At 32.7% G+C, this 25,775-nt stretch overlaps 1 protein-coding gene across 1 annotated transcript in view; it reads left to right on the top strand.

The window, feature by feature from the left end:
- Positions 1–25,775, top strand: part of CCDC178 (coiled-coil domain containing 178) — a 376,460-nt gene that overhangs the window by 307,969 nt on the left and 42,716 nt on the right. The window contains exon 19 of the mRNA XM_041749242.1: positions 19,948–20,025. Within this exon, the coding sequence (XP_041605176.1) occupies positions 19,948–20,025 (78 nt within the window). The remainder of the gene's footprint in view (positions 1–19,947; positions 20,026–25,775) is intronic.

Raw genomic sequence — 25,775 nt, 5'->3', positions numbered from 1 at the left:
CTAGATTGTCAAATTTGTTAGTATATAATTGTTCACAGTAGTCTGTTAGGAGCCTTTGGTTTTTTTTTTGGTATCACTTAATAACTTTTCTTTCGATTCTAACTTTATTTATTGAGCCCTTTCTGTTTGTTTTTTTCCTGGTAAGCCTACCTAAATGTTTGTCAGTTTTTCTTCTTTTAAAAATAAAAGCCATTAATTTCATTGATCTATTATCTTTTTAGTCTCTGTTTCATTATTTCCACTTTAATATTTATTATTTCCTTCTTTCTACTACCCTTAGGATTTTTGTGTTCTATTTTTTTGCTTATTTAGGTATAGAGTTAAATTATTTATTTGCGATTTCTCTTGTTTCTAGAGGAGGCCAGTATTGCTATAAACTTCCTTCTTAAAACTGCTTTTGCTGCATTCCATAGACTTTGGTATGCCATATTTCTGTTTTAATTTATTTCTAGGTATTTTTTAATTTATCCTTTGATTTCCTCTATGACTCAATAGTTGTTCAATAACATGTTATTTAATCTCCACTTATTTGCAGTTTTCCCAGTTTTCTTCGTATAACTTATTTCTAGTTTCATACAATTGTGGTCAGAAAAGGTACTTGATATGATCTCAGTATTGAATTATTTAAGACTTTTTTTGTGGTCTAGAATATGATCCATCCTAGAGAATGTTTCATGTGTACCTGAGAATATGTATTTTACTGCTTTTGGATGGAATGTTCAGAATATCTGTTAAGTCCATCTGATCTATTGTATGATTTTTTAAAGATTTTATTTATTTATTCATAAGAGACACACAGAGAGAGGCAGAGACATAGGCAGAGAGAGAAGCAGGCTCCCTCTGGGGAGCCTGATGCGGGACTCAATCCCAGGACCTCAGGATCATAACTTGAGCCAAAGGCAAATGCTCAACCACTGAGCCACCCAGGCACCCCTATTGTATGATTTTTTTTCCTATTGTATGATTTAAAGCTGATGTTTCCTTACTGATTTTTTATCTGTATGATCTGTCCATTGATACAAGTTGAATGTTAAAATCCCCTGTTAATACTGGTACTACTGTCAATTTCTCTATCTTGGTCTGTTAATATTTGCTTTATAAATTTAGATGTTCCTATATTGGGTGCATATATATTTGTAAATGTTATATACTTCTTTCTGGATTTACCCATTTATCATTATGTAAAGACTCTCTTTGTCTTCTATTACAGTCTGTTTTAAGGTCTCTTTTGTCTGCAAAAAGTATAGCTACACCATCTTTTTTTTCATTGCCGTTTGAATAAAATATTTTTTTCATTCTTTTACTTTTGTTTTATTCAAATTTTTATCGAAATTATAGTTAGTCAACACACAATGCAATTGGTTTCAGGAGTAGAATTCAGCAATTCCTCACTTACACACAACACCCAGTGCTCATTATAACAAGTGCCCTCCTTAATACCCATCACTGATATAGCCTATCCCCTATCCACCTCCCTCCATTAGAGTTTGTTCTCTATCATTAAGAGTTTCTTATGGTTTGCTTCCCTCTCTCTTTCCTTTCCCCCTTCCATGTGTTCATCTGTTTTGTTTCTTAAATTCCATATATAAGTGAAATCATGGTACTTGTATTTCTCTGACTGATTTATTTTACCTAACACAATACACTCTAGCTCCATCCACATCATTGTGAATGGCAAGATTTCACTCTTTTGATGGCTGAGTAATATTCCATTGTGTATATGAACCACATCTTCTTTATCCATTCATCAGTCAATAAACATTTAGGCTCTTTCCATAGTTTGCCTATTGTTGATAATGCTGCTATAAATATTATGGTGCGTGTATCCCTTCAAATTTGTATTTTTGTAACCTTTAGGTAAATACATAGTAGTGCTATTGCTATATCATAGGGTAGTTCTATTTTTAACTTTTTGAGGAACCTCCATACTGTTCTGTAAAGTGGCTGCACCAGTTTGCATCCCCACCAACAGTACAAGAGGGTTTCCCTTACTCCACACCCTTCCTAATATCTGTTGTTTCTTGCATTACTTACTCTTAGCCATTCTGACAGGTGTGAGGTGATATCTCATTATGATTTTGATTTGCATTTCCCTGATGATGATATTGGGCATCTTTTCATGTATCTATAAGTCACCTGGATGTCTTTTCTGGAAAAATGTCTGTATCTTCTGCCCATTTCTTAACTGGATTATTTTTGGAGGGGCATTGAGTTTGGTAAGTTCTTTATAGATTTTGGATACTAACCTTCTATCCCTTATGCCATTTGCAAATATCTCCTCCCATTCCGAAGATTAGTTTTGTTGATTGTTTCCTTCACTGTGCAGAAACTTTTTATCTTGATGAAGCCTCAGTGGTTCATTTTTGCTTTAATTTCCCTTGCCTTGTGTAGCAAGTTGTTATGGCCCAGGTCAAAGAGGTTGCTGCCTGTGTTCTCCTCTAGGATTTTATGGTTTAAAGACTCACATTTAGGTCTTTCACTCATTTTGAATTAATTTTTGTGTATGGTGTAAGAAAGTGGCCCAGTTTCATTCTTTTTCATGTACCTGTCCAGTTTTCCCAACACCATTTGTTGAACAGACTGTCTTCTTTCTACTGGATATTCTTTCCAGCTTTCTTGAATATTAATTGACTGTAGTTATGGGTCCATTTCTGGGATTTCTATTCCATTCCATTGATCTATCTGTTTTTGTGCCAGTACAATACTGTCTTGATTACTAAAGCTTTGTAATATAGCTTGAAATCTGGGTTTATGATGCCTCCAGCTTTGCTTTGCTTTTGTTCAAGGCTGCTTTGGCTGTTTAGGATGTTTTGTGGTTCCATACAAATTTTAAGATTGTTTGTTCTAGTTCTGTGAAAAATGCTGGTGGTAGTTTTAAATGTGTAGATTGTCTTGCCATCCACAATGATGTGGATGGAGCTAGAGTGTATTATGCTAAGTGAAATAAGTCAGAAAAAGACAAGATACCATATGACTTCATTCATATGTGGAATTTAAGAAATGAAACAAATAAACAAAGAGAGGAGAAAAAGAGAGGCAAACCAAGAAACAGACTCTTAACTATAGAGAACAAACTGAGAGTAGATGGAGGTGAATGAGAGATGGGTTAGATAGGTGATGGGTATTAAAGAGGGCACTTGTGATGAGCACTGGGTGATGCTCATTGTAAGTAAGTGATGAATCATTGAATCTATTCCAGAAACAAATATTGCACTGTATATTCACTAACTAAAATTTAAATTTTAAAAAATGTATATATTGCTCTGGGTAGTATAGATACTTTAACAATGTTTGTTCTTCCAATCCATGAGCATGGAATGTTTTCCCATGTCCTCTTCAATTTTTTTCATAAATGTCTATAGTTTTCAGAGTACAGATATTTTACCTCTCTGGTTAGGTTTATTCCTAGGTATCTTACGGTTTTTGGTGCAATTGTCAATGGGATTGATTCCTTGATTTCTTTTTCTGCTACTTCCTTACTGGTGTTTGGAAAGGTAACAGATTTCTGTACATTGATTTTACATCCTGTGACTTTGCTGAATTCATATATTAGTTCTAGTAATTTTTTGGTGGAGTCTTTTGGCTTTTCTACATAGAATATTATATCATCTGCAAATAGTGGAAGTTTTACTTTCCCCTTGCTAATTTGGATGTCTTTTATTCCTTTTTTGCTGTCTGATTTCTGAGGCTAAAATTTCCAGTACTATGTTAAATAGTAAATAGTAATGGTGAGAGTGGATATCCTTTACTTGTTCCTTACTTCTGAACTAAGTCTCTTAGAGGCAGCATATAGATGTGTCTTTTTTATATCCACTCAGCCACTCTGTGTCTTTGGACTGGAGACTTTAGTCCTCTATATTTAATATAATTGATAGGGATGTACTTATTGCCATTTTGTTGATATTTTTCTCTCTATTTTTGTAGTTCTCTCTTTTCTTCATTCTTGTGATTTGATGATTTTCTTTAGTGTTATATTCCATTTACATTTTCTTTTGTGTATGCACTATAAGTTTTTGCTCTGTGGTTTGCCTATAAACCTTTTGTGTCCTTTTGTGTGAGGTTTACCTATATCATCCTATTATATGTCTATTTTAAATTCATAGCAACCTACATTTGAGCACATTTCAAAACTGTATTTTTACTTCTTCCTCCATATTTTACATTTTAGATGTCACTTTATTATTTATTTATTTATTTATTTATTTATTTATTTTTATTTTTTAAGTAGGCTCCACACCCAACATGGAGCCCAACATGAGTCTTGAACTCACAACGCTGAGATCAAGAGTCAGACACAACTGACTGAGCCACCCAGGCACTCCAACATCTTTTTATTTTATGTATCCCTTAACTAATTACTGCAGTGTTATTTAATTTTACTGTTCTTGTCTTTTAACCTTCTTAGTAGCTTTATAAGTGATTAATCCACTATCTTTACCGTATTTTTACCTTTTCCAGTAAGAGTTTTACTTTCATGTTTTCCTGTTATTGCCATTTCTTTTCAGCTTAAAGAAGTCCTTTTAATATGCCTTATAAAGCATTGTAGTAGGGATGAACCCCTTTAGGTTTTGTTTGTCTAGGAAACTCTTTATATTTCCTTCAAATGTGAATGATCACCTTGTTGGGTAAAGTATCCTTAGTTGGAAGTTTTTATTTTTTCCTTTCAGACCTTTGAATATGTCATTCCGTTCCTCTGGTTTGTAAAGTGTCTGCTGAGAATCATGCTAAGTTTGGGGTTTCCCTTGTACGTATGTAACAATTTCTTTTTCTCTCACAAGAATTTAAGATTCTTTTTCTCTCACAAGAATTTAAGATTCTTTATCTTTAAATTTTGATAATTTAGTTATAATGTGTCTTGGTGTGGGTCTCTGGGTTGCACTTACTTGGAACCTTTTGGGCTTCCTGAATCTGGTTGCCTGTTTCCATCCCCAGGTTAGGGAAGTTTTTAGGCGTTAGTTATTCAAATAGATTTTCTATCACTTTCTCTCTCTTTTTCTTGTGAGATCCCTGTAATGCTAGTGTTATTACACTTGATATTGTTCCACACATCCCTTAAGCGATCTTTATTCTTAAAATTCTTTTTTCTTTTTGCTGCTCCCTCTGGGTGAGTTCCTCTGTTCTATCCTTCAGAACAGTGATCTGTTCTTCTACTTCATTCAGTCTCCTGTTCACGCCACCCCCAACCCTCTGCAAGTGCATTTTTTAGTTTAGTTATTGGATTCTTCAGTTATGTAACTTCTGTTTGGTATCTTATATTTTCTGTCTCTTTGTTGGTTCTTTATTGTATTCATTTATTTATTTATTGTATTTATGTATTTCTTTATTGTATTTCTTTATTCTTTGTCCAAGTTCAGTGAACATTTTACTATTATTACTTTAAATTCTTTATCAGGTAGATTACTTATCTCCATATCATTAAGGTCTTTTTCTGAGGTTTTATTGTGTTCTTTTTGGGGGGACATATTTCTCTGTTTCCTCATTTTGCTTGTCTCTCTTTGTATCTACATATGTGTGAAATAGTTACATCTCTCAGTCTTGAAGGGGTGCCTTTGTGTAAATGACACCCTTCTCATTTAATTTTGCCTTAGCTCTTGATTCTCTTTAACCTTTGTGATTGTCTAAACTGCATAATTTATTCTTGAAATGCCCCCACTTTGGAGGCTCTGCCAAGATTTGTCAGTGATCCAAGAGGAAGAGTTTCATTTAGCACCTAGAGTCAGCTGATTGGAACCAGACCCTCAAACAGGAGCTTTTAAAGTATTCAAATATATGCAATCCTGTGGGGCTGCAGTGGTAATCCCTGCTGGCCTCTGGATTAGAGGACCCGGAGGTATACCGTGGGCAACCATTGCAAAACTCGGGGCTCCACGTGAATGTATAAGCTCCTTTTTGTGAAGTCTCATCAAACTGTCGTAAGGCCAAAGTGTGTACTCAAGAATTTTGTCTCCCTGTTTATGTTCCTTAGGAATGCCTCTTTAGCCTCCAGAGTGGGAAACCTGAGACCTATCCCTCAGGTTGAAGCTCCAGTGTAAGTAAATAGGCCGTTTTCACAGAAAGACTGGTAGTGTATTTCTTCTCCCTATGCCCTGTGTGTTGTAGCCCACCAAGAACTGTCTTTCCAATTGTTACAGTTTCCTGGAGCTCTGGAGTGCCAGCCCTTTTGGCCATCTGAGTGTGGAAATCAATAAGTATCTCATTTGTGGTTTGTGTATACTTGTTGGCTTTAGCAAGAGAGCAGGAGAGTGTTCAGGGCAGGCACACCTGCCAGCTTCAGGAAGGCAGTGGGAAAGTGCCCTGTCTGTGTGGATGTGTTCCCTTCAGGCTGGGTACCAGAGAATCTTACAACCACTCACACTTACAAGCGCTAGCCAGGGGATGAGGAAATGCTGCAAATGCTTATTATGCTTTGCTGCCTCAGCAAATTCTATGACAACACACCCCTGTTCATCCCAGCAAAGTGGTAGGAGAGTACCGTGTCTAATCTTGCCTGCCTGTGCTTGCAGGTTATGTGGAGACTGCAACAATAGCATGCCACGCCTCCATCTTTAGAGAGCATCTTAACTATCCCTCACCTCTCCAGTTGATGCCCTCAGTTCAGCAAATGAATCTCCCTCACCTATAGTCCAGGTTGTCTTCAAACCACGATTTTTCAGTGGGTCTCCAGATGAGCAAGACCTCACACAAGCCCTCCAAGAGAGAAATCTGTTTTGCATTCCAAGATGTTAGCCTCATTGGTTTTCCAAGCCAGGTATTCTAGGGGCTTATTTTGCCAGTGGAAATCCCAGGGGCCTGGGTGCCTGAAGTGGGGCACCAACCTTCCACTCCTCCAGGAGAAACAATTATTTGATGAGATCCCTTAATATTGTGTATTGCTCTACAGCGTGTGGGGATTTTCTGCAAGAGCCTTTGCCGCTCCCACCTGTCTCAATGTGGTCCTTTTATCTTTTGTTATAGAAAGAATCTGTTTTACAGATATTTTTCAAAAGTAGATGATTCATATACAGCTGGAGATTTGGTGCGTCTATGTGTGAACTCAGATGATCACTTCCTATATTGCTATCTTGAACCTCCTCCCCCCAAGTTACTTATTAATCTTGCTAAACACCCATTTTCTAACTTATAAAATGAGAATAGTGCACATTTTATATTTAAAAAACTAAGATACAAGTAAAGTGTTTTTCAGTGTCTGGCACTTAGCAAATGCTCACCAAATATTACTACCACTACTACTACTACTACTACTACTACTACTACTACTAATAATAATAATAATAACAATAATAAATATAAATACACTGTTATTATTGTTTTATTTTTATTTAAAGCAGATAATTACCCATAATCTAATGGGTATAAAAAGTGCCTCATTGTGTTACTAACTTTCCTTTTCTTAATTACTAATAAATTGGTTTTTTGTGTGACGAAATGCTGTTGCCCATTTTATCACTCAGCTTTATGATATTATTTCTTTCTTAATTGGTGTTGCTCATATATATTTATATATAGGTATATTCTAGAGGCTAATATTTGGTTGATTATGTTTGTGGCAAATATCTTCTCCCAATTATGGCTTATCTTCTCACTTTTATGGTGCTTTTTGATGAACAAAGTTCTGATAAAGTAGAATTTAAGTCTTTTCCTTTATGTATATAAAGACATTTTCTCATATTTCTATTTTTTAATTTTCCTTTCACATTTAAGTTTTTAATACATAGAGAATTTGTTTTTACATTTATTATGAAGATTGGATCATTTTTTACATTCAAAATCAACTAAAATTTTGTAGCTTGTCAATTCCTCATTGATCTGTAATACCAAACATTTTATAATTCCAGATTCGATGAATGTGTGGATTTCTAGCACTGTTTTGTTCTTATTGATTAGTATGTCTATTCTTATGTCAAAGCATACAGATTTAATTACTATCTTTATATCAAATCTTGACATATTGCAGCTCAAGTACTTCTAATTTTGTCTCCTTGTAGAATGTCTTGGCTTTTTTCGTTATTTGCTCTTAAAAATTAGTTTTATAATCAAGTTATTTTTTAAGTTTTCCAAAATGCCCTGTTGATGAGAATGGCCTCATAGCTATAGGCTAATTTGCCATAGTTGACAATATTACATGTTTTATGTTTTAATTTATAAAAGCTTCAAGTTTTAGTGTTTTATTTATGTGATGATATGATTTATGATTTAGGACATATATGTCTATGTGTGTTTTTGCTTATATAGGTAGTATATATTATATAAATGTGTAATTATAATTTTTATTACATTATACATATATATATAATATGTACATATACTTGATAGATAGAGATCAAGATTGTTAAGTCTGTTAATCATTATTTTAATGTGTGATTTGCCAAAACAGGTGGCTATGCTGAAATCTCTTGTGTTGACATGTTTGTTGATTTGTATTCTTAGGACATATAAGTTCCATATAAGTATTTTTAATATATGTGTGTAGGTAATTGAAAAGCTGTTTTTTTAATTTACATATATTAATAATCTCTACATCAAATAATGCTATTGGTCTTTAAGTCTCCTAGCCTAATATGCCCAAAATTTCATTGGACTAATATCTGCCTAAATTATTATTTTTGATTATGTAATTCAATCTTTTATGTCTTTAGATATTAATGTGTTTCTTATAAAAGTTATAGGTCATCACAGTTTTTAAAATCTAATCTATCTTAAGTGATAAGTATAATCTATAGATGGTTATTGTAACCACTTAAATATATGTATTTCTTTCTATTGTCTTTTTGTTTTGTAATTGTCCTGCTTTCCTATTGTCACCTTTTTCTCTCAACTTGATTTTTTAATTGACTTAGGAGTCTTTGCTTTTTTTCTTTTCATTCTTTCTTTAGTTTGAAGATCAAACCCTATCTCTAACATGTCACTTAAAATTTATGTTTATTACTACACATTTACCTGTTTACATTTACCTTAACAAAATATGCTTCATATTTTTTAGGACAGTGACTATTTTGAGTACCATACAATACAATGAATTAGAGCATTTTAATTCATACTACTTGTCTCTGGATATATATATATTATTGTTAAAAAGGATTTTAGTTTCTTTCTTTTAATTCCCAAGTTTGATATTATTTTATTAGCATTTCTTATGTTATTTGTATTTTTGTACTCACAATACTTTTTTTATTTTATCTATATATTTACCTTTTTGTTATTGTTCACCATTCTTCCTTGCAACTTAAATCTTCTCTCTGGGATCATTTTCCTTCTCTCTGAATTACTTATTTTCTAGTAGGAACATAGGACATAAACTCAGCTTTAGTGTATCTAAAATGTCTTTTCATTGCAGTTGTCCTGAAACAATAACTTTCCTGGACCTAAACATATATGATGCCATGTACTTTCACTCAGAAATTTGGAGATAGCATTTCATTATCAGATAGCAGTAATTCCATCTTTTGTACCTTTAAACATTTTGTACACAATATTTCATTTTCTGTATGTGATATCTGAAGATTTTGAAGGCTATACATAATAGTTTTTGTTTTTTTCTCTGAATCTTTTGTTTCCACTGCCTATATTCAGTGAACTTTGATTGTGAACTCATAAATCTTCAGCGTTATAAAACCTGTGTTCCAATATCAAACTGCTCCCCTCAAGAATTGCACTATTTTTTTCCTAATAGCCAAGAGGAAAACAGAAGACTTAGTAGGGTTGAGCTTTATTTGAGCCTTAGTCAGAAAATCTAAGTACAGATATCATCCATTCAACCCGAAACACTGGTGACTACTCATGGCTCAGGTTTCACTTATGGTTACCCCTCTCTTGGGAACTTATTTTATGTACTTTAAACCCATTGATACAATACAAATACTTGTATGAAGAATATAGTTGTTTTAAAATTAAAGCACCCTTCAGAACATCTAGTGAACTCATACTCTTTCTCATAGTTTTGCCTATTCTCAAAATGCATGGAACAAATTAATTAGGGCAAAAAACTTGAAGAAAAAAACCCTCTCTAAAATTTCTTAAATAGGGAGACCTGGGTGGCTCAGCGGTTGAGCGTCTGCTTTTGACTCTGGGATAAAGTCCCACATCAGGCCTCCTGCATGGAACCTGCTTCTCCCACTGCCTATGTCTCTGCCTCTTTCTCTCTCTGTGTCTCTCATGAATAAATAAAATTTAAAAAAAAGATAAAATAAAATTTTTTAGTTATAACTGTTGTTAAATGCAATGCCATAAGGGAACCAATATTAAGATTAGGTAGCTTAAGTTGAATTTAAAATTCCTGGGACATAGTTTTCTCAATCCAATAACACCAGTGGTTTCTTAAGTTCTTCCCAGGGAGACCAAAAGGAACTCATAACAGTGTGTGGCTCCTAGCAAAAAAGTTTCAATTTTAGATCTGGGCATCTATGTAAAAAAAAAAAAAAAAAAAGGTAGTAAGTTCTATTTTAACCAGCATTTTTCCTGCCCCCTAAGTCTTTACTTAAAGGGCTTAAGTAATTACTCACCCATTGTAATGGCACTTAGAAGGAAAATAAAACAGGGATCCCTGGGTGGCGCAGTGGTTTGGCGCTTGCCTTTGGCCCAGGGCGCGATCCTGGAGACCCGGGATCGAATCCCACATCAGGCTCCCGGTGCATGGAGCCTGCTTCTCCCTCTGCCTATGTCTCTGCCTCTCTCTCTCTCTTTCTCTGTGACTATCATAAATAAATAAAAATTAAAAAAAAAAAAGAAGGAAAATAAAACATGGATTTTGTTTGTTTGTTTTGGACACAGTCATTGTCTCAAATTTATGAATGATTTGTTGGACTTCAGAAATATCAAGGATTAAGCCAATACAGATTATTATTTTAGGAAAGAGTAAAATAGGTAGAAATTAGAATCAGGTTAATATAGGAATAATATAATAGCAATTACTATTTTAGTATATAAATTATTAAATATTTTTAATATTAAGCAGAAGAACTACTATTATTCAGGATAATTAATTTTGAGTACAGGCAATATCAGAGATAACATGGGTTCGGTTCCAGACAATTGCAATAAAGTGAATATCACAATAAAGCAGGTCCAATTAATTTTTTTGGTTTTTCAAGGCATATAAAAGTTATGTTTACACTATACTGTAGTCTACTTGGTGTTCAATATCATTGTGTCTAAATATTGTATATACCTTAGGTAAAAATACTTCATTGCTAAAAAATGCTAACATCAGCTGAGCTTTCAGCAAGTCATAAGCTTTGTGGATGAAAGGTCTTCCCTTGATGCTGATGGCTGCTGACTCATCAGAGTGGTGGTTGCAGATGGTTGGGATGGCTCTGGCACTTTTTAAAAATAAGACAACAGTGAAGTTTGCCACATTGATTGACTCTTCCTTTCACAAACCATCTCTCTGTAGTATGTGAAGCTGTTTGATATCATTTTACTCACAGTACAACTTCTTTCCAAATTGGAGTCAAGATGTATTCCCTAAATAATAAGACTTGGGAGTTGAAAGTATTCCTCGATCCATGAGCTGCAGAATGGATGTTGTGTTAACAGGCATGAAAACTACATTCATCTTGTTGTGCACGTCCATCAGAGCTCTTGGGTGATCAGGTGCATTGTCAGTAAATAGTGATATTTTGCGAGGAAACTTTTTTTCTGAGCACTATATCTCAGCAGTAAAATGTTTACTGAAAATACTCAGTAAACCATGTTGTGAACAAGTGTGCTGTCGTCTAAGCTTTGTTGTTCCATTTCTAGAGCATTGGCAGAGTATACTTGGCATAATTCTTTTTTAAATTTTTTTAGCATAATTCTTAAAGGCCTTAGGATTTTCAGAATGGTTAGTGAGCACTGGCTTCAACTTAAAGGTCACCAGCTGCATTAGCTCCCAACAGCCTGTTCCTTAAAATTTGAAGCCAGTCATTGACCTCTCTTCTTTAGCTACTATGAAAATCCGAGATGGCATCTTCTTCCAATAGAAGGCTTTTTTTTTCTACATTGAAAATCTGATGTTTACTGTGACCATCTTTAAAAATGATCTTAGCGAGATTTTCTGGATAGCTTGCTGCATGTTCTACATCAGCAGTTGCTGCTTCACCTTGCACTTTAATGTTATGGAGACAACTTCTTTCCATAAGCCTCATGAACCAGCCTCTACTACTTCAAACATTTTTCTGCAACTTCCTCACCTCTCTTGGCCTTAAAAAGAGTTAGGACCCTGTTCTGTATTAGGCTTTGGCTTAAGGGAATGTTGTGGCTGGTTTGACACAACCCTAAAACTTTCTCCATGTCCACAATAAAGCTGTTTTTGCTTTCTTACCATTTGTGTATTCATTGGAGTAGCACTTGTAATTTCCTTCAAGAACTTTTCCTTTGTATTCACGACTTGGCTGTTTGGTGCAGGAGGCTTAGTTTTTAGCCTATGTTGATTTTTGACATGCTTTCCTCACTAAGTTTAATCATTGCTAGCTTTTGATTTAAAGTGAGAGACTTGCAACTCTTTTTTTCAACTGAACACTTAGAGGCTATTGTAGGGTTATTAAATGGCCTAATTTGAATATTGTTATGTCTCAGGAAATAGGGCTGCCTGAAGAGAGGGAGAGAGTGGGATAATGGCTGGTCAGTGGAGCGGTCAGAACACACACATTGTCTATTGATTAAGTGTGCTGTCTTCTTGGGGCATGGTTCATGGTTCCCCAAAACAATTACAATAGTAACATCATAGATCATTGATCACAGATCACCATAACAAGTGTAATAATAATGAAAAAGTTTGGAATATTATGAGAATTACCAAAATGTGACACAGAGACATGAAGTGAGCACATGCTATTGGAAAAAATGGCACTGATTGACTTGCTTGTTGCAAGGTTACCACAAACCTTCAATTTGCAAAAGAACACGGTATCTGCAAAGTGCAGTAAAGCAAAATGCAACAAAATGAAGCATGCCTGTATTACTTTTATATCTTTCTTAGAAACAAAACAAATTTGCATAGTCGCATTATATACACTTTTTTCTGGGGTTCACAAATTGAGAGAATGTTTAGTTAATTAGCATTATGAAAATTTGCTGTGCTGTTCATCTCCTCTGGTTAGAAGTTCAGGTTTAAGTTTTAGATGGTTCTTGTTTGCTATAAGATGGCATATTATAGACACTAGGATAAGCATAAGTTGACAGTAGGGCAGTTCTTCCAGAACAAGCACTGTTATTATCTTAAAGTTTAGTGGAGTTTTGCATTATGCACTTTTTCCTACCTTCCATCTGTTTTGCAATATTCACTTCACTTTCTGTGCCTGTTACCATGCTACTACTTTGCATCCTGAACACCTTCTATAATGTTTCAAACTCTATAATTGGCCTAATTTTGTGATTTGGATTCTTCTTCAGACTTTTCCAATCTGATCTGTACTGTCAAACCATTTTCTCTGGAGAGGCCACCTCTACTAAGATGCTGTTACTGTGTGAATTCAGTTTAGCTTATTGATACTAATGACTGCTTTCTGGCTCTACTATTATCTCTTATTTGATAATGTCTTACCCAAAATGTTGGCCCTAAAATTTTAAATAAGATAATATTAAGAGAGACTGGGGGGTGTTAATTAATTAATTAGTTAATTAATTAAAATACTTGCTCAGTGGCAAACTGGGTCAGCTGCCTTTGAAAGTTACCAGATTAAGTTTTTCAAATTTTTCTTCCTTTCAATAAATGTATACTTCTGTATTTTGTTTATTCTGCTTGACATAAGTGAGAATTATGTGAAGTCTTTGTTAGTAAAAACCCTTTCTTAAACTTTTTGGCAAATTGTTTGTGAAAGGCTCTTAGTTATAAAATAATAAAAATAATATATAAAAATAATAAAAATATATAAATATAATAAAAATATATAACAATAATAAAAATAATATATAAATTGAGATTTTTCAGCTATAAACATAAAATTCATTTAGCAGAAAGAAAATAGGAAGAGACTTTAAGATCAAGTGTTACCTCTTTCTTATACTCGTTCAGGAGCCTTGGGCAGTTGTCCTGACTGATTCAGCTTCATTTGGCTTTCCTATTGAACTTGGTACTTGTATCACTTCCATCAGGAATCTTCCAATTTATGCCAAAGTTTTTAGGTATTCCTTCTCTAAGATCCTGTTTCACATTCATCTCCTACTTTTAGCTATGTACATAAAAGATATACTTACGTTCTATGTACTCTGAGCCACATTGAAGATTGTAAACAACTAACCCACTGGATCCTTGATTCCCTGGATGTAAAAGTACAGGCTCTGACACAAAGTTTTTGTTTTTCATTTTTTCAATAAAAGTTTGCTTTATGAATGGATAGTAGTAGCTACACTGCCATATGCCTAAAAATGTTGTGAGTATAAATGGGAGGATACAGTATTTCTGTGTTGTAAAGTACTATAAAAATCTAGGACATAATTATCAGTTAACATATCTGAATATAAATATATATCTGTGTCTAAATTTAGTAAGAACTAATTCACAAAGATAACATTAATTTGAAATTTATAATAAATACAGAGTAGAAAGCCATATCTATTCAATTATGACAAAATGTTTAAGTAAATAAAATAAACTTTATAGAGATACCTTAAACTGCTTTGTAAAACAAACTGTTTTTAGTATATAAAGTCTTCAATTGTTTCTATGTATACATTTTGCTATTCACAGATTTTCTTACCTCTTCATTACTCTGCATTTATCAAAGCCTCCATTTAAAAGCAGTGTTCATGGTCTCTTGAAATTTTGTAGACATTTCCATGCCTTCAAAATGTGTACAACCCTGGTCTTCACTAACACATTGTATTCCGCCCCCTATGGTCTCAGCTGGTATATCACAGGGCTCTTGAGTTTACTTGATAACTACCACTATTAGAAAACTTCATGTATTTGGCCTTATTTATTAATTTTATCTCTTAAAGCCAAAATGATAACTTTGATAATAATGGTAGGAGTCTATGGTGAGGAGGAAATAAAGGATCCAACTGGAAAATACTTAAAAGTTGGAATTATAGAAACTTAAATAGTTTATGATGAGATATGGATGGGTAAAGGAAGACAGCATGGCTCCAAGGTTTTTGGCTTTGGTGGCATAGTGGCATTTCATTCTAAATCACAAGACAATAGGAAGAGGAAGCAATTTGGATGAGAAGGTTCCAATGGTTTCATTTTTGGACTTTGATCTTGAAGTATCACTGGGTAGATAAGGGAAAGTGTTCAGTAGTTAATCATAAAAATCAGTCAGGCTTAGGGATGTCAGTTTTGCAGATAAAATTTAAGAGGCATTGCTGTTTAGGATTTAGATTATGGGAGTTCATGAGTTCACTCATAGAGACTATACAGAAGGAGAGAATTAAGAGCAGAACCTTAGAAAATGATGATTTTTAGTGGTAGAAAAGGGGCACATAAGACTAAAAGGGAAGTTTAGAACAATAGAGGCAAACCAAGAATAAAATCAGAAAAGGATAGACATCCAAAAAATAGTAAGGTTTTGATACCAAAGCCATAACACCACACAAACTACTATAGGACAATATCCCTAATTAACATAGATGCAAAAATCCCAACAAAATATTAGCAAACCATATTCAACAATAAATTAAAAAGATCATTCACCATGATGAAGTGGTATTTGTTCCAGAGATGCAAGCATGTTTCAATATTTGCAAATCAATCAGTGTGACACACCACATCAGCAAAACACGGAATAAAAATTATATGATGATCTCAGTAGATACAGAAAAAGCATTTGACAAAATTCAATATCGGTCCATGATAAAAAGTCTCAAAAAAGTGGGTTAAGAGGAAAATTACCTCAACATAATAAAGACCATATATGAAAAACCAATAGCTAAAAACTGAGAGCTTTTCCTCTAAGATCAGGAACAAACAAGGACATCTACTGTTGCTGCTTTTATTCAACATAGTACTGGAAATCCTGACCACAGCAATCAGATAAGAAAAAGAAATAAAAGACATCCATATTGTTAAGGAAGAAGTTAAACTATCATAATTTGTAGACAGCATAATACCAAATATAGAAAACCATAGACTCTACCAAAAAACTACTGTAAGTAATAAGTGAATTCAATAAAGTTTCAGGATACAAAACTAATACCCAGAATTCAGTAGCATTTCTACATACTAATAACAAGGTAGCAGAAGGAGAAATTAAGAAAACAATTCTATTTATTCTTGTACCAAAAAGAATAAAATTCCCGGGAATAAACTTAACCAAGGAGATGAAAGACCTGTACTTTGAAAACTGTAAAACGATGATGAAAGAAATTTCAGATGACACAAACAGATGTAAAGATATTCTCTGCTCATTGATTGGAATAATTGCTAAAATGTCCATATTACCCAAAGCAGTCTACAGACTCAGTACAACTCGTGTCAAAACCCAGCAGCATTTTCACAGAACTAGAACAAATAATGCTAAAATTTGTATTATTTTATACAAAAGACCCTCAATAACCAAAGCAATCTTAAGAAAGAAGAACAAAGTTGAAGGTGTCACAATTCCAGAATTTAAGATATACTACGGAGCTATAATAAAACAGTATGGTACTGGCATAAAAATAAACACATAGGTCTATAGTACAAGATAGAAATCCAGAAATAAACCCACACCTATATGGTAAATTAATCTATGACAAAGGAAGTAAGAATATATGATGGGGAAAAGACAGTCTCTTCAAAGAATGATGTTAGGAAAACATCCAAAGAATGACACTGTACTACTTTCAACACCATACACAAAAATAAATTCAAAATGGATTAAAGACATAAATGTGAGACCTGAAATCATAAGGATCCTAGAAGGGAAAATAGGCCATAATTTCTTTGATATCAACTGTAAAAACATTTTTCTAGATAAGTTTCTTAAGGCAAGAGAATTAAAAACAAAAACAAACAATTGGTATAACATAAAAATAAGGTTTTGCACAAGAAAGGAAACCATCAACAAAATGAAAAGGCAACCTACTGAATGGGAAAAGGTATTTGCAAATGATATATCCAATAAGGGGTTAATATCCAAAATATTCAAACAATTTCTACAACTCAACACCAAAAAACAATCCAATTAAAAATGAGCAAAGGACCTGAATAGACATTTTTTTCCACAGCTGTACAGTTGGCCAACAGACACCTGAAATGCTAAGTGGCTACATATATATTTTACTGACAGTACCAGTTAGTATTATACTTCTTCCTTCAATAAGTCAAAGTTCAAATGATATTAGCACCCAAAGTCACATAGCATGCCAATACCTACATCTGCTTGTGTTTTCAAATATCCAATAATTCATCCACTACTTATCAAAATCTCCAGAATTTAGCAGAACATCTGTAACTTTCCTACTGTGGGTACTATCATTCCATTTATATTAATCATTGTCACCATTGTTCTTTTCAGATCTTTAATTATCTTGGAATTTAGTTCATAGTGTTTGGTGAAAGAATAAGATTAGTAACTAATTCTTAAAAGGCGTTGATTTACTATAACATGTTTTTTATAATATTTGTTGTAATCCATATTTAATTAAACTAGTTCGAGCCAACAAGTAGATTAGTAAATTTTTGTCATCTATGACAATTTCCACTATTATGAAGATTTTCTTCTTATTGTTGAAATCCATCTAGCCCCCAAAATAATACTAGATAAGTAACAAGAAGCTAAGACAAGAATAAGGTCTTAAGACTTTCTCATTTTAGATGTAGTTTATAAAGAAGTTCATAGTTACCTGACCCCTGATTTCTTATAGCGGTAGAGCAGTTTCTTTCTGCTCCCAGGCTCTGCCTCATTGTATGATTGTGTTTCATATTTTCTTTGCACTTTCAGTTGAATTTTTGCTAATAGTTTAAAACAAATAATTTCAGAAACATTTATGTTTACCTGTGTGTAAAAGAAATAAATGAACTGTCTTTAAAGTAGAAAAAATACTATACTTCTTCCTGTGAATTCTAAATGTAACAAAGAGCTCTATAATTAATCATTTTTAATATAATGTTTTTATTGTGAATTAATTTTAGGTAAATGTGATTTTTAAAGCATTGTTTTAATTCATTTGCATCAGAACAAGTGGGTCTCTTAAGATTATAAAGATATATTGTGAATAATCATCAAAGAAAATTGTTCAACAACCACTCAAAATGAACACCAGAAAAACCAGTTAACAGAATTCATTTGATGACATTTTAAAAACAAAGGAATTTAATTACTCTTGGAAAAATGACAGGAGGCAAGGAAATGGATACGTTAAGAATATGTTCATCTCTAAAGCATAATGACAGCATAACTTTTGTTTTTAATCTTTATACAATTCTATTTGCAACTTTTAAAAAACAGCCAACTTTTCATTTTAGTAATGTTAATTTTTTCTTATGAAAATAATTTCTACTACAGAATTTTTAAAATTGTTTTATTCTTGATTTAACTTCATTTTTTGAACCACAGAAAACAATAATTTTAGAATTAAGAATAGTTCTGAACTCTTAATATGACTTGTATGTGAAATTTAGTCATTTAAATAAAAATTTAAGTTGTTATCTTTATAGTTTTTAAATCAAATATTCAATAGAATACAATAATTTTTTTCAGAACCAGTTATCTGTGAAACTAAAAAGTCTGTGGTTTAGCACCTATTTATTAAATATATAAAAATATTAGATTAGTTATTATCTGCTATGTCATAGTATGGGTTATAAGTATAATATATACAAAAGAAATACATGTGCATATTCATCTAATGGAATAGACATGATCTTTAGCTATTAACTATAAGACTTAGTAGCGTTGAGATCACTGGGTGGCGCAGCGGTTTGGCACCTGCCTTTGGCCCAGGGTGCGATCCTGGAGACCCAGGATCGAATCCCACCCACATCGGGCTCCCGGTGCATGGAGCCTGCTTCTGTTTCTGCCTCTCTCTCTCTGTGTGTGACTATCATAAATAAAAATTAAAAGGAAAAAGAATTTCTTCACAAAAAAAAAAGACTTAGTAGTGTTTGTTATAGTTCAGCTTGCTTTCTCTTTTGCCGTCAGTGTTTTTATATATTAGAAGAGGTCCAAACAGAATTTTGAAATGCATTTTTCTTTATATAATTAGAATAAAACAGTTCTTTATTAATTTTTTAAATGCCAGCTCTAGATTTGGGAATGGATGTGAGTCTTATTTTATTTCTTTTTTAAGTATACCTAAGGATTTGACAAAAGAGGTTTCCAGAAATTAGCTATGTGATCTTTAACACCGGTCTCTGGAACAGATTTGATAATAAATATCTCATTACTTTTGAGATTTGTATATTGTACATGTGTAGCTTGGTAACTGAGTACTATAAAAAGATCAGAATTAACTGGATTTTGTATATCTGTCATTCCTGCCGTGCCAAAAATCTGTGGAGTAGTTTGTAATTGCCATTGTTTGGGTTATTATGATAAACAGAACTGATAAGGCTTATGCTATTTGCCTTGTGAGCTGCATTCACTTCACATCACTCTGTTGAATTAAAATTGCATGCACATATCTTTGCTTATCAGTTTTATTTATCTGTCAAAAAGAGAAAGGAAGTATGCTTTCACTCTATAAAACCTTAAAACAAGCATCAGAAATTATAATCATTATTTTAATATTCTAGAGCAAATGAATGTATGTTTCTATTATCATTTAAAATATATTCCTATAGGAAAATACTGTTTTTTTCCAACTGCCCTTTATCATAGTTTGTCAAAGCTTATCATTTTAATTGGATCACCCAAGGTACAAATGCAAATCTGTAGAATATAGCATGTTTTTTCTCTCCTTTGTCAAATATGTGTGATTTTTTCTTAGAGCTGCTTCTACAGTAGGACTATTTGCTCGACTATGTTTATAGATAGAAAATACAAGTAGATTGTATGAAATGTTTTAATTTTCTCCTATGGTAAAATTTCTTCATATTTCTACTTTTAGGATACAGCCTTCTCACCTATGAAATTCCCAAGTTCATTAGTGGTCCCATTAGATGAACTTTCAAATTTTCAGATACCTGTGATGAGTTAATCCATGCCTACACAGGTACTTCCTTCAGAAATTCTGACAATTGTCACACATCGTCACCACCATATATCCACTCCCAATTCCCACTCCAGTGTACCGGGGAGTAATTTGGACTTCAATAATTTGGAATGTTCCACATCTTTCATGTTTGTCCTACATGTTACTTTCATGAGGGTTGTTTACTGGTGTGATTCTATGAATTTCCTGTATGAATGTTATATCCAATGGATTTTTCATGTATGTAGAACAATTTTGTATTCTTTTGAACTGTCATACAGTTTCTATGTATTTTTCCTTAAGAAGTTATAAATGAAGTATTGTTTTACACTCCTAAACAGTCAGATCTTCAGCAGTTGTTTTCATTTTCCAGTGATGGAAAATCATTATTCATAAATGAAGAACTTGGAGTACTGTCCATGAATTATCAGTCCTGCCAGTATTACCTTTGTGTTTTAAGGGACTTCGGTGTTTTCAGTATTGACTAGTCTTTGTTTTCTGACAAAACAATTTATAGTTCATTTTCAGATAACTATACATATGGTATTTGTATTTTAATTAAAAAGACTGTTGTTATGTCTGATTCTTATAAGCAGAAATTCATTATAAGGACACTTCTCATTTCCTTGAAATGTTCCCTTTCCTTTTTTTCCAGGGTTCTTAAATTGCAAAAGCCAGTTAAATTATGTGCTTTGGGGAGTTAATTTTTGGCACCATATGTCTCTAAAAATGATTTAATTTTATCTAAAGCATGTTTGTAATGATATTTATATTCTGTAATACACAGAGACAATATAAGGAATTTTTTTAAAGAAAAACACACTAACCTACTATTGTTTCAACACAGTAACATGTGTCTAAGGTTACAAGAATTTCTGTTTATTTTAATTAATGTATTTCTAGTATCCGAGCTCTGTTGTTGCCTTTTAAAACATTGACTTAGCAGAGTGTCTTTATGATATCAACAAATACAAAAATGTTACTATCATTATTCTTATTAGGGACCTGATCTTAGGATTTGAGATGTTAGCAAAATTAAAAGTTAAGGGGATTCCTGGGTGGCTCAGTGGTTTAGCGCCTGCCTTTGGCCCAGAGCGCGATCCTGGAGTCCCGGGATTGAGTCCCACAACAGGCTCCCAGCATGGAGCCTGCTTCTCCCTCCTCCTGTGTCTCTGCCTCTCTCTCTTTGTCTATCATGAATAAATAAATAAAATATTTTTTAAAAAATTAAAAGTTAAACCAAAGCAAAGAATTAATTATAATCTAAGGACTAATTTAAAGAACTAAAGACCTACGAATAACTTTCTCCAAAGCTCTATTAATCATTGTACATATTTTTTATTATTTTTCTAATGCATGTACAACAAATCCTTACCTAATTCTAGCTAATTCAATTCTCATGTAAGTAGGCTACATAGATCTATCTTCAATTTAGTATGAAGTAAGTCATAAAGTTACTGTTCAACAACTGCTTTAATTATGTGAGCAGAATGAGAGGAAATCTCAAAAATTTTAGGCAATTTAAGAATCAGTGGGTAGTAATTAATTCCTTGTTGATTTAAACTCCTTTAATATTTTAGATAGGTCATTTATTATAGGTAGTATCATGCTTAGTGGATACATAACAGAAATCTTGTACAAAAAGACATTTTCTTATATTTTAGCATATGGTTGAATATAATAGGATTTTTAAAATTAGATTATAGTAAATTCTCTAAAATCAAATAATCCTGGACCACAAAATATGGAAGTTACTTTAACAAAACTAGGTTAAGCTAGACTTGTGGTTTTTTTTAATGAAAATGTCCTTGCAAACATGGAAGCTTACCTAGAGTTATTTTTTTAATGAAACAACAAAACATAATTTACAGAGTTATATGTAAGGAAGATGTAAGTTTTATGATAAATTTCTGTGTACTTTTATGAGCTTTGTAAATATCAACATTTATTTATTTGCCTGAAATGTTTAGACCAGTATAAATACACTCAAAACCCTCTGCTGAGGAAAATATTATATTCCACCTCTCTGAGTTGACCACTAGGTGTTTATCAATTCTATTTTTATTAAATCTGATTTTATTAATTATTAATTTTATTAATTGTAATTAATTTAAAAGGTAAACCATTTGTTTTCATTTTTATATATAAATGTTCTGCAATACCTATCACTTGTAACAGCATTAGTGTATTTATTTTAAATTCTGGCTTTAGGATATGAACATACTACAATGTATTTTTTTATCATCAAATGTAGACAATTAGATTGTTTCCATATTTTCACTATTGCAAGCAATGCTTTTGTAAATGAACAATATTTTATATGTTTCTTTGGGAACATATAACTTTTCAAGAGCAACATCTCTGATTTCAGCGTGCTTTAGATACCTGGAAGTCTGTTAAAACACCAATTGTTGGGCTCCAGAGTTTCTGATTCAGCAGGTTTGAATGACTATATTTCTAACAAGTTCTGTTGTGATACTGATCCTGCTGATCTGGAGAATCTCTGGTCTAAAGTATATAGATTGAAATATAGTTGCTAGAACAAAGGGGAGCTACATCTCCATCTTTAATACATAGTGTGAGATTGCTCTCCAGAGTCTTTATGTCAAATTTTACACATTAGAACAATGTCTAAGAGTTCAGTTTTTTCCAAATCTTACCAGGAATTGGCATGGACAGTTTTTTTGTAATAATTGCCAATCAGTGTAAATTATATTTATTTGTGCTCTGCTATTGGTTGATAATGTTTATAATGTTTATATATAAATGTTTATAGAAAAAATACCTTTCCTTTTCTGTGAATTGTCTATTTGTATAATTTATCCATTTTTCTAGTATACTGTTTGTATTTTTCCTTATTGAATTATAAGGGCACTTTCTGGGTTAAAGAAGTTAATCCTCGCTAGCTGTAAGTGTTGTTAATGTCTTCTCTAAATCCCTGGTTAATTTTGTTACTCTGCTTAAGTTTAAATTAAAAAAAAAAAAAACACAGTATGATTAAATTTATCAGTTCTTTCCACTAGAATTTATCATTTTTAGTATCTTGTTTAAAACTGCTTCCCTTTCTAAAGGTCAGTTTTAAGTTAGTTTTTCTTGCTTTAGTCTATCTCATTTTTATGTTGGTGTATAAGTTAAGGATCTAATTTCATTTTAGATACTTGTATAGAGAAAACCAATTATGCCATCCTTTCTCCACTAGTGTAAATGCTATCTGTGACATATTTCAAATTTATATATCTTATATGAAAGTCTTGTTCATCTCTCTTTTCTGACCAAATGCTTATCTATTCCAATGCTGATATTACTGTTAGTTCCTACATCTTTATATATTGTATGCCAAGTTATTTTTAGCTTGTTCTTCTATTTAACAATTTTTTTTAGCTGTTCTTAGTCTCTTATTCTTCCATATTGGTTTTAGATCAAGTTCTGTGAGACCTGATGAGATTATAGACCACTTTGTGAAAAATTGACCTGCCCTTTGACATTCTTTTCCAATATGTGGACATATTATACCTCTCCCCTTATTTAGTTATTACTTTTTATTTTTAAAAAAAGTTTTTTAACTTTATCCATATGTTTCTTTAATAGAATGAAACATAGATATCTTAATTCTGTATTGTTTATATGAATAGAATTTTAGAATCACGATTCAAAATTGGTTATAACTAATTTTTAATATTATTTTTTCAGTGCTGATTTTATAGGCAAAACAGTTCCTAAAGTCTCTCATGACTTCCTGCTGTTGATTTGTAGAGCCTCTGTAGTTTTCTGTGTAGACATTCTTCCTCCTATATTTTTTCTTTCATTTTCTTATTGCTTTTGGCTAGTATCTTCAGTAAAATTTTGAAAAAAGGTATTGATTCCTGATGTCCTAATTGCATTTTTCCTGACGTGGAAATGTTTCTAAAGTATCTCTATTTACTAAATTATTTGTTGGAAGTTTTGAGTTTATGCCTTTATCAGGTTAAAGAAATTTTCTTCTGTTCCTATTCCTACTTTGCTAAGATAATTTTTTCATTGTTGATTGTTTTTGTTCTGTGTTCATATTGACTTCTCTTGAGGATGATTTTTTTCTTTGATATAGTGATGTATTACATGAAAATATTTGCTGATAATGAACCATTTTTAAATTTCTGGAACTATTATAGTTCCTTTACACTGTCTTCAATTAATGAGCTCCTAGATGGTACAAACTACATTCTATCAATCAAGAGTATTTATTAATCACTCTCTTATTACTAATAAATCATTTTCAGTTTCAGCCTTAAACTAAACAGTGAGTTAGGAAATCACTTTTGCTTTCCATTCAGAAAATATGGGTAGTAAATTATTTTCTTGCAAGGCAAAAAGAGAAGAGAGTTTAAAATCTATCATTAACTAAGGCTGCAACAAATTGTCTCCAAATTTAGCAGCTTAAGCTAATAAACATTTATTTTCTCACAAAGTTTCTGAAAGACAAGAACCAGGAGCTGCATAGATGGGTGTTTTGGCTCATGGCCTCCTACAAGGTTGCAATCAAGTTGTTGGTCAGGATGGCAGTCATCTGAAGAGATTGGAGAATCTGCTTTCAAGATCACTCACAGGGAGCTGTTGGCAAAAAGAAACTTCAGTTCCTCACCATGTGGGTTTTTCACAGAACTGCTTACACAACATGGGAGCTGGCTATTCCCAGATCAAAAGACCCGAGAGAATTAGAAAAATCCAAGACGTGTGTGCATGCATGTGTGTATGTGTGTGTGTGTTCTTAGAAGTGCATCCTATCTCCCATCGTTTTCTGTTCTTTACAAAAGAGTCACTAAATCTAGCCTACGTTCAAAGGGAGGGGTAAAATAATCCTGCTTCAAGAGTATTATCAAATAATTTGAGCATCTATTTTTAAAATCATACCTATGAACACTGTTTTTCTCTGACAGTAAATAACAAACATACTTCAGTTATATTACCCCATTCTTCACCATGTGCCCGCAATTGTCCCCTTTGGGCTAGGATAACAAGGCTTTACTTTATTATTATATCCTTCATAATGTAAACCACACAACTATATACTCCAATCTGGCCATAGGAAATACCTGAAAAAGTTGATGTTTTGAAATCTCTAATTTCAATGCTGAGAGCATGAGAAGGGTGTAAGGCAATATTTTGTTGCTAATTTGGTTATGGCTCGGTCTAACATTTTTGAAACCTGTGATTGGAATGTCAAATAGTTTATATTAGTCTTAGCATATTATAATTTCCATATGCATAACAGTGGTAAAATAATATAAACTCATTTATAGAGGTTTTGTGTGTTATATAGCATACATAATTACATTCAGTATTAGGTCCAGGTTTATGTGATATGTGGGAGTTCACAGTTGTCCTAAATTTGTATAGGTCATCAAAATAGCTTGGATTTAAAACAGAATCCATATAATACATAAAAGTATATTAAAACAGAAGAATGGAGAATATTTCACTTTTGCAAGTGGCAACATTAATTTACTCTATTTTACTGTTGGAGAATATCAAGCTGTAAAATGTTAATAAAGGGTAGCCCTGGTGGCTCAGCAGTTTAGTGCCACTTTTGGCCCAGGGCGTGATACTGAAGACCTGGGATCGAGTCCCATGTTGGGCTCCCTACATAGAGCCTGCTTCTCCCTCTGCTGTGTCTCTGCCTCTCTCTCTGTGTCTCTCATGAATAAATAAATAAAATTTAAAAATAAATGAAATAAAATGTTAATAAATGTAATAAAAGGAACTTAATT

Source organism: Vulpes lagopus, chromosome 1 (genome assembly GCF_018345385.1).
Source record: "Vulpes lagopus strain Blue_001 chromosome 1, ASM1834538v1, whole genome shotgun sequence".
NCBI classification, from domain to species: Eukaryota; Metazoa; Chordata; class Mammalia; order Carnivora; family Canidae; genus Vulpes; species Vulpes lagopus.
The sequence above is the reverse complement of the archived record's forward strand: the minus strand, read 5'-3'. Positions and strand labels throughout refer to the sequence as shown.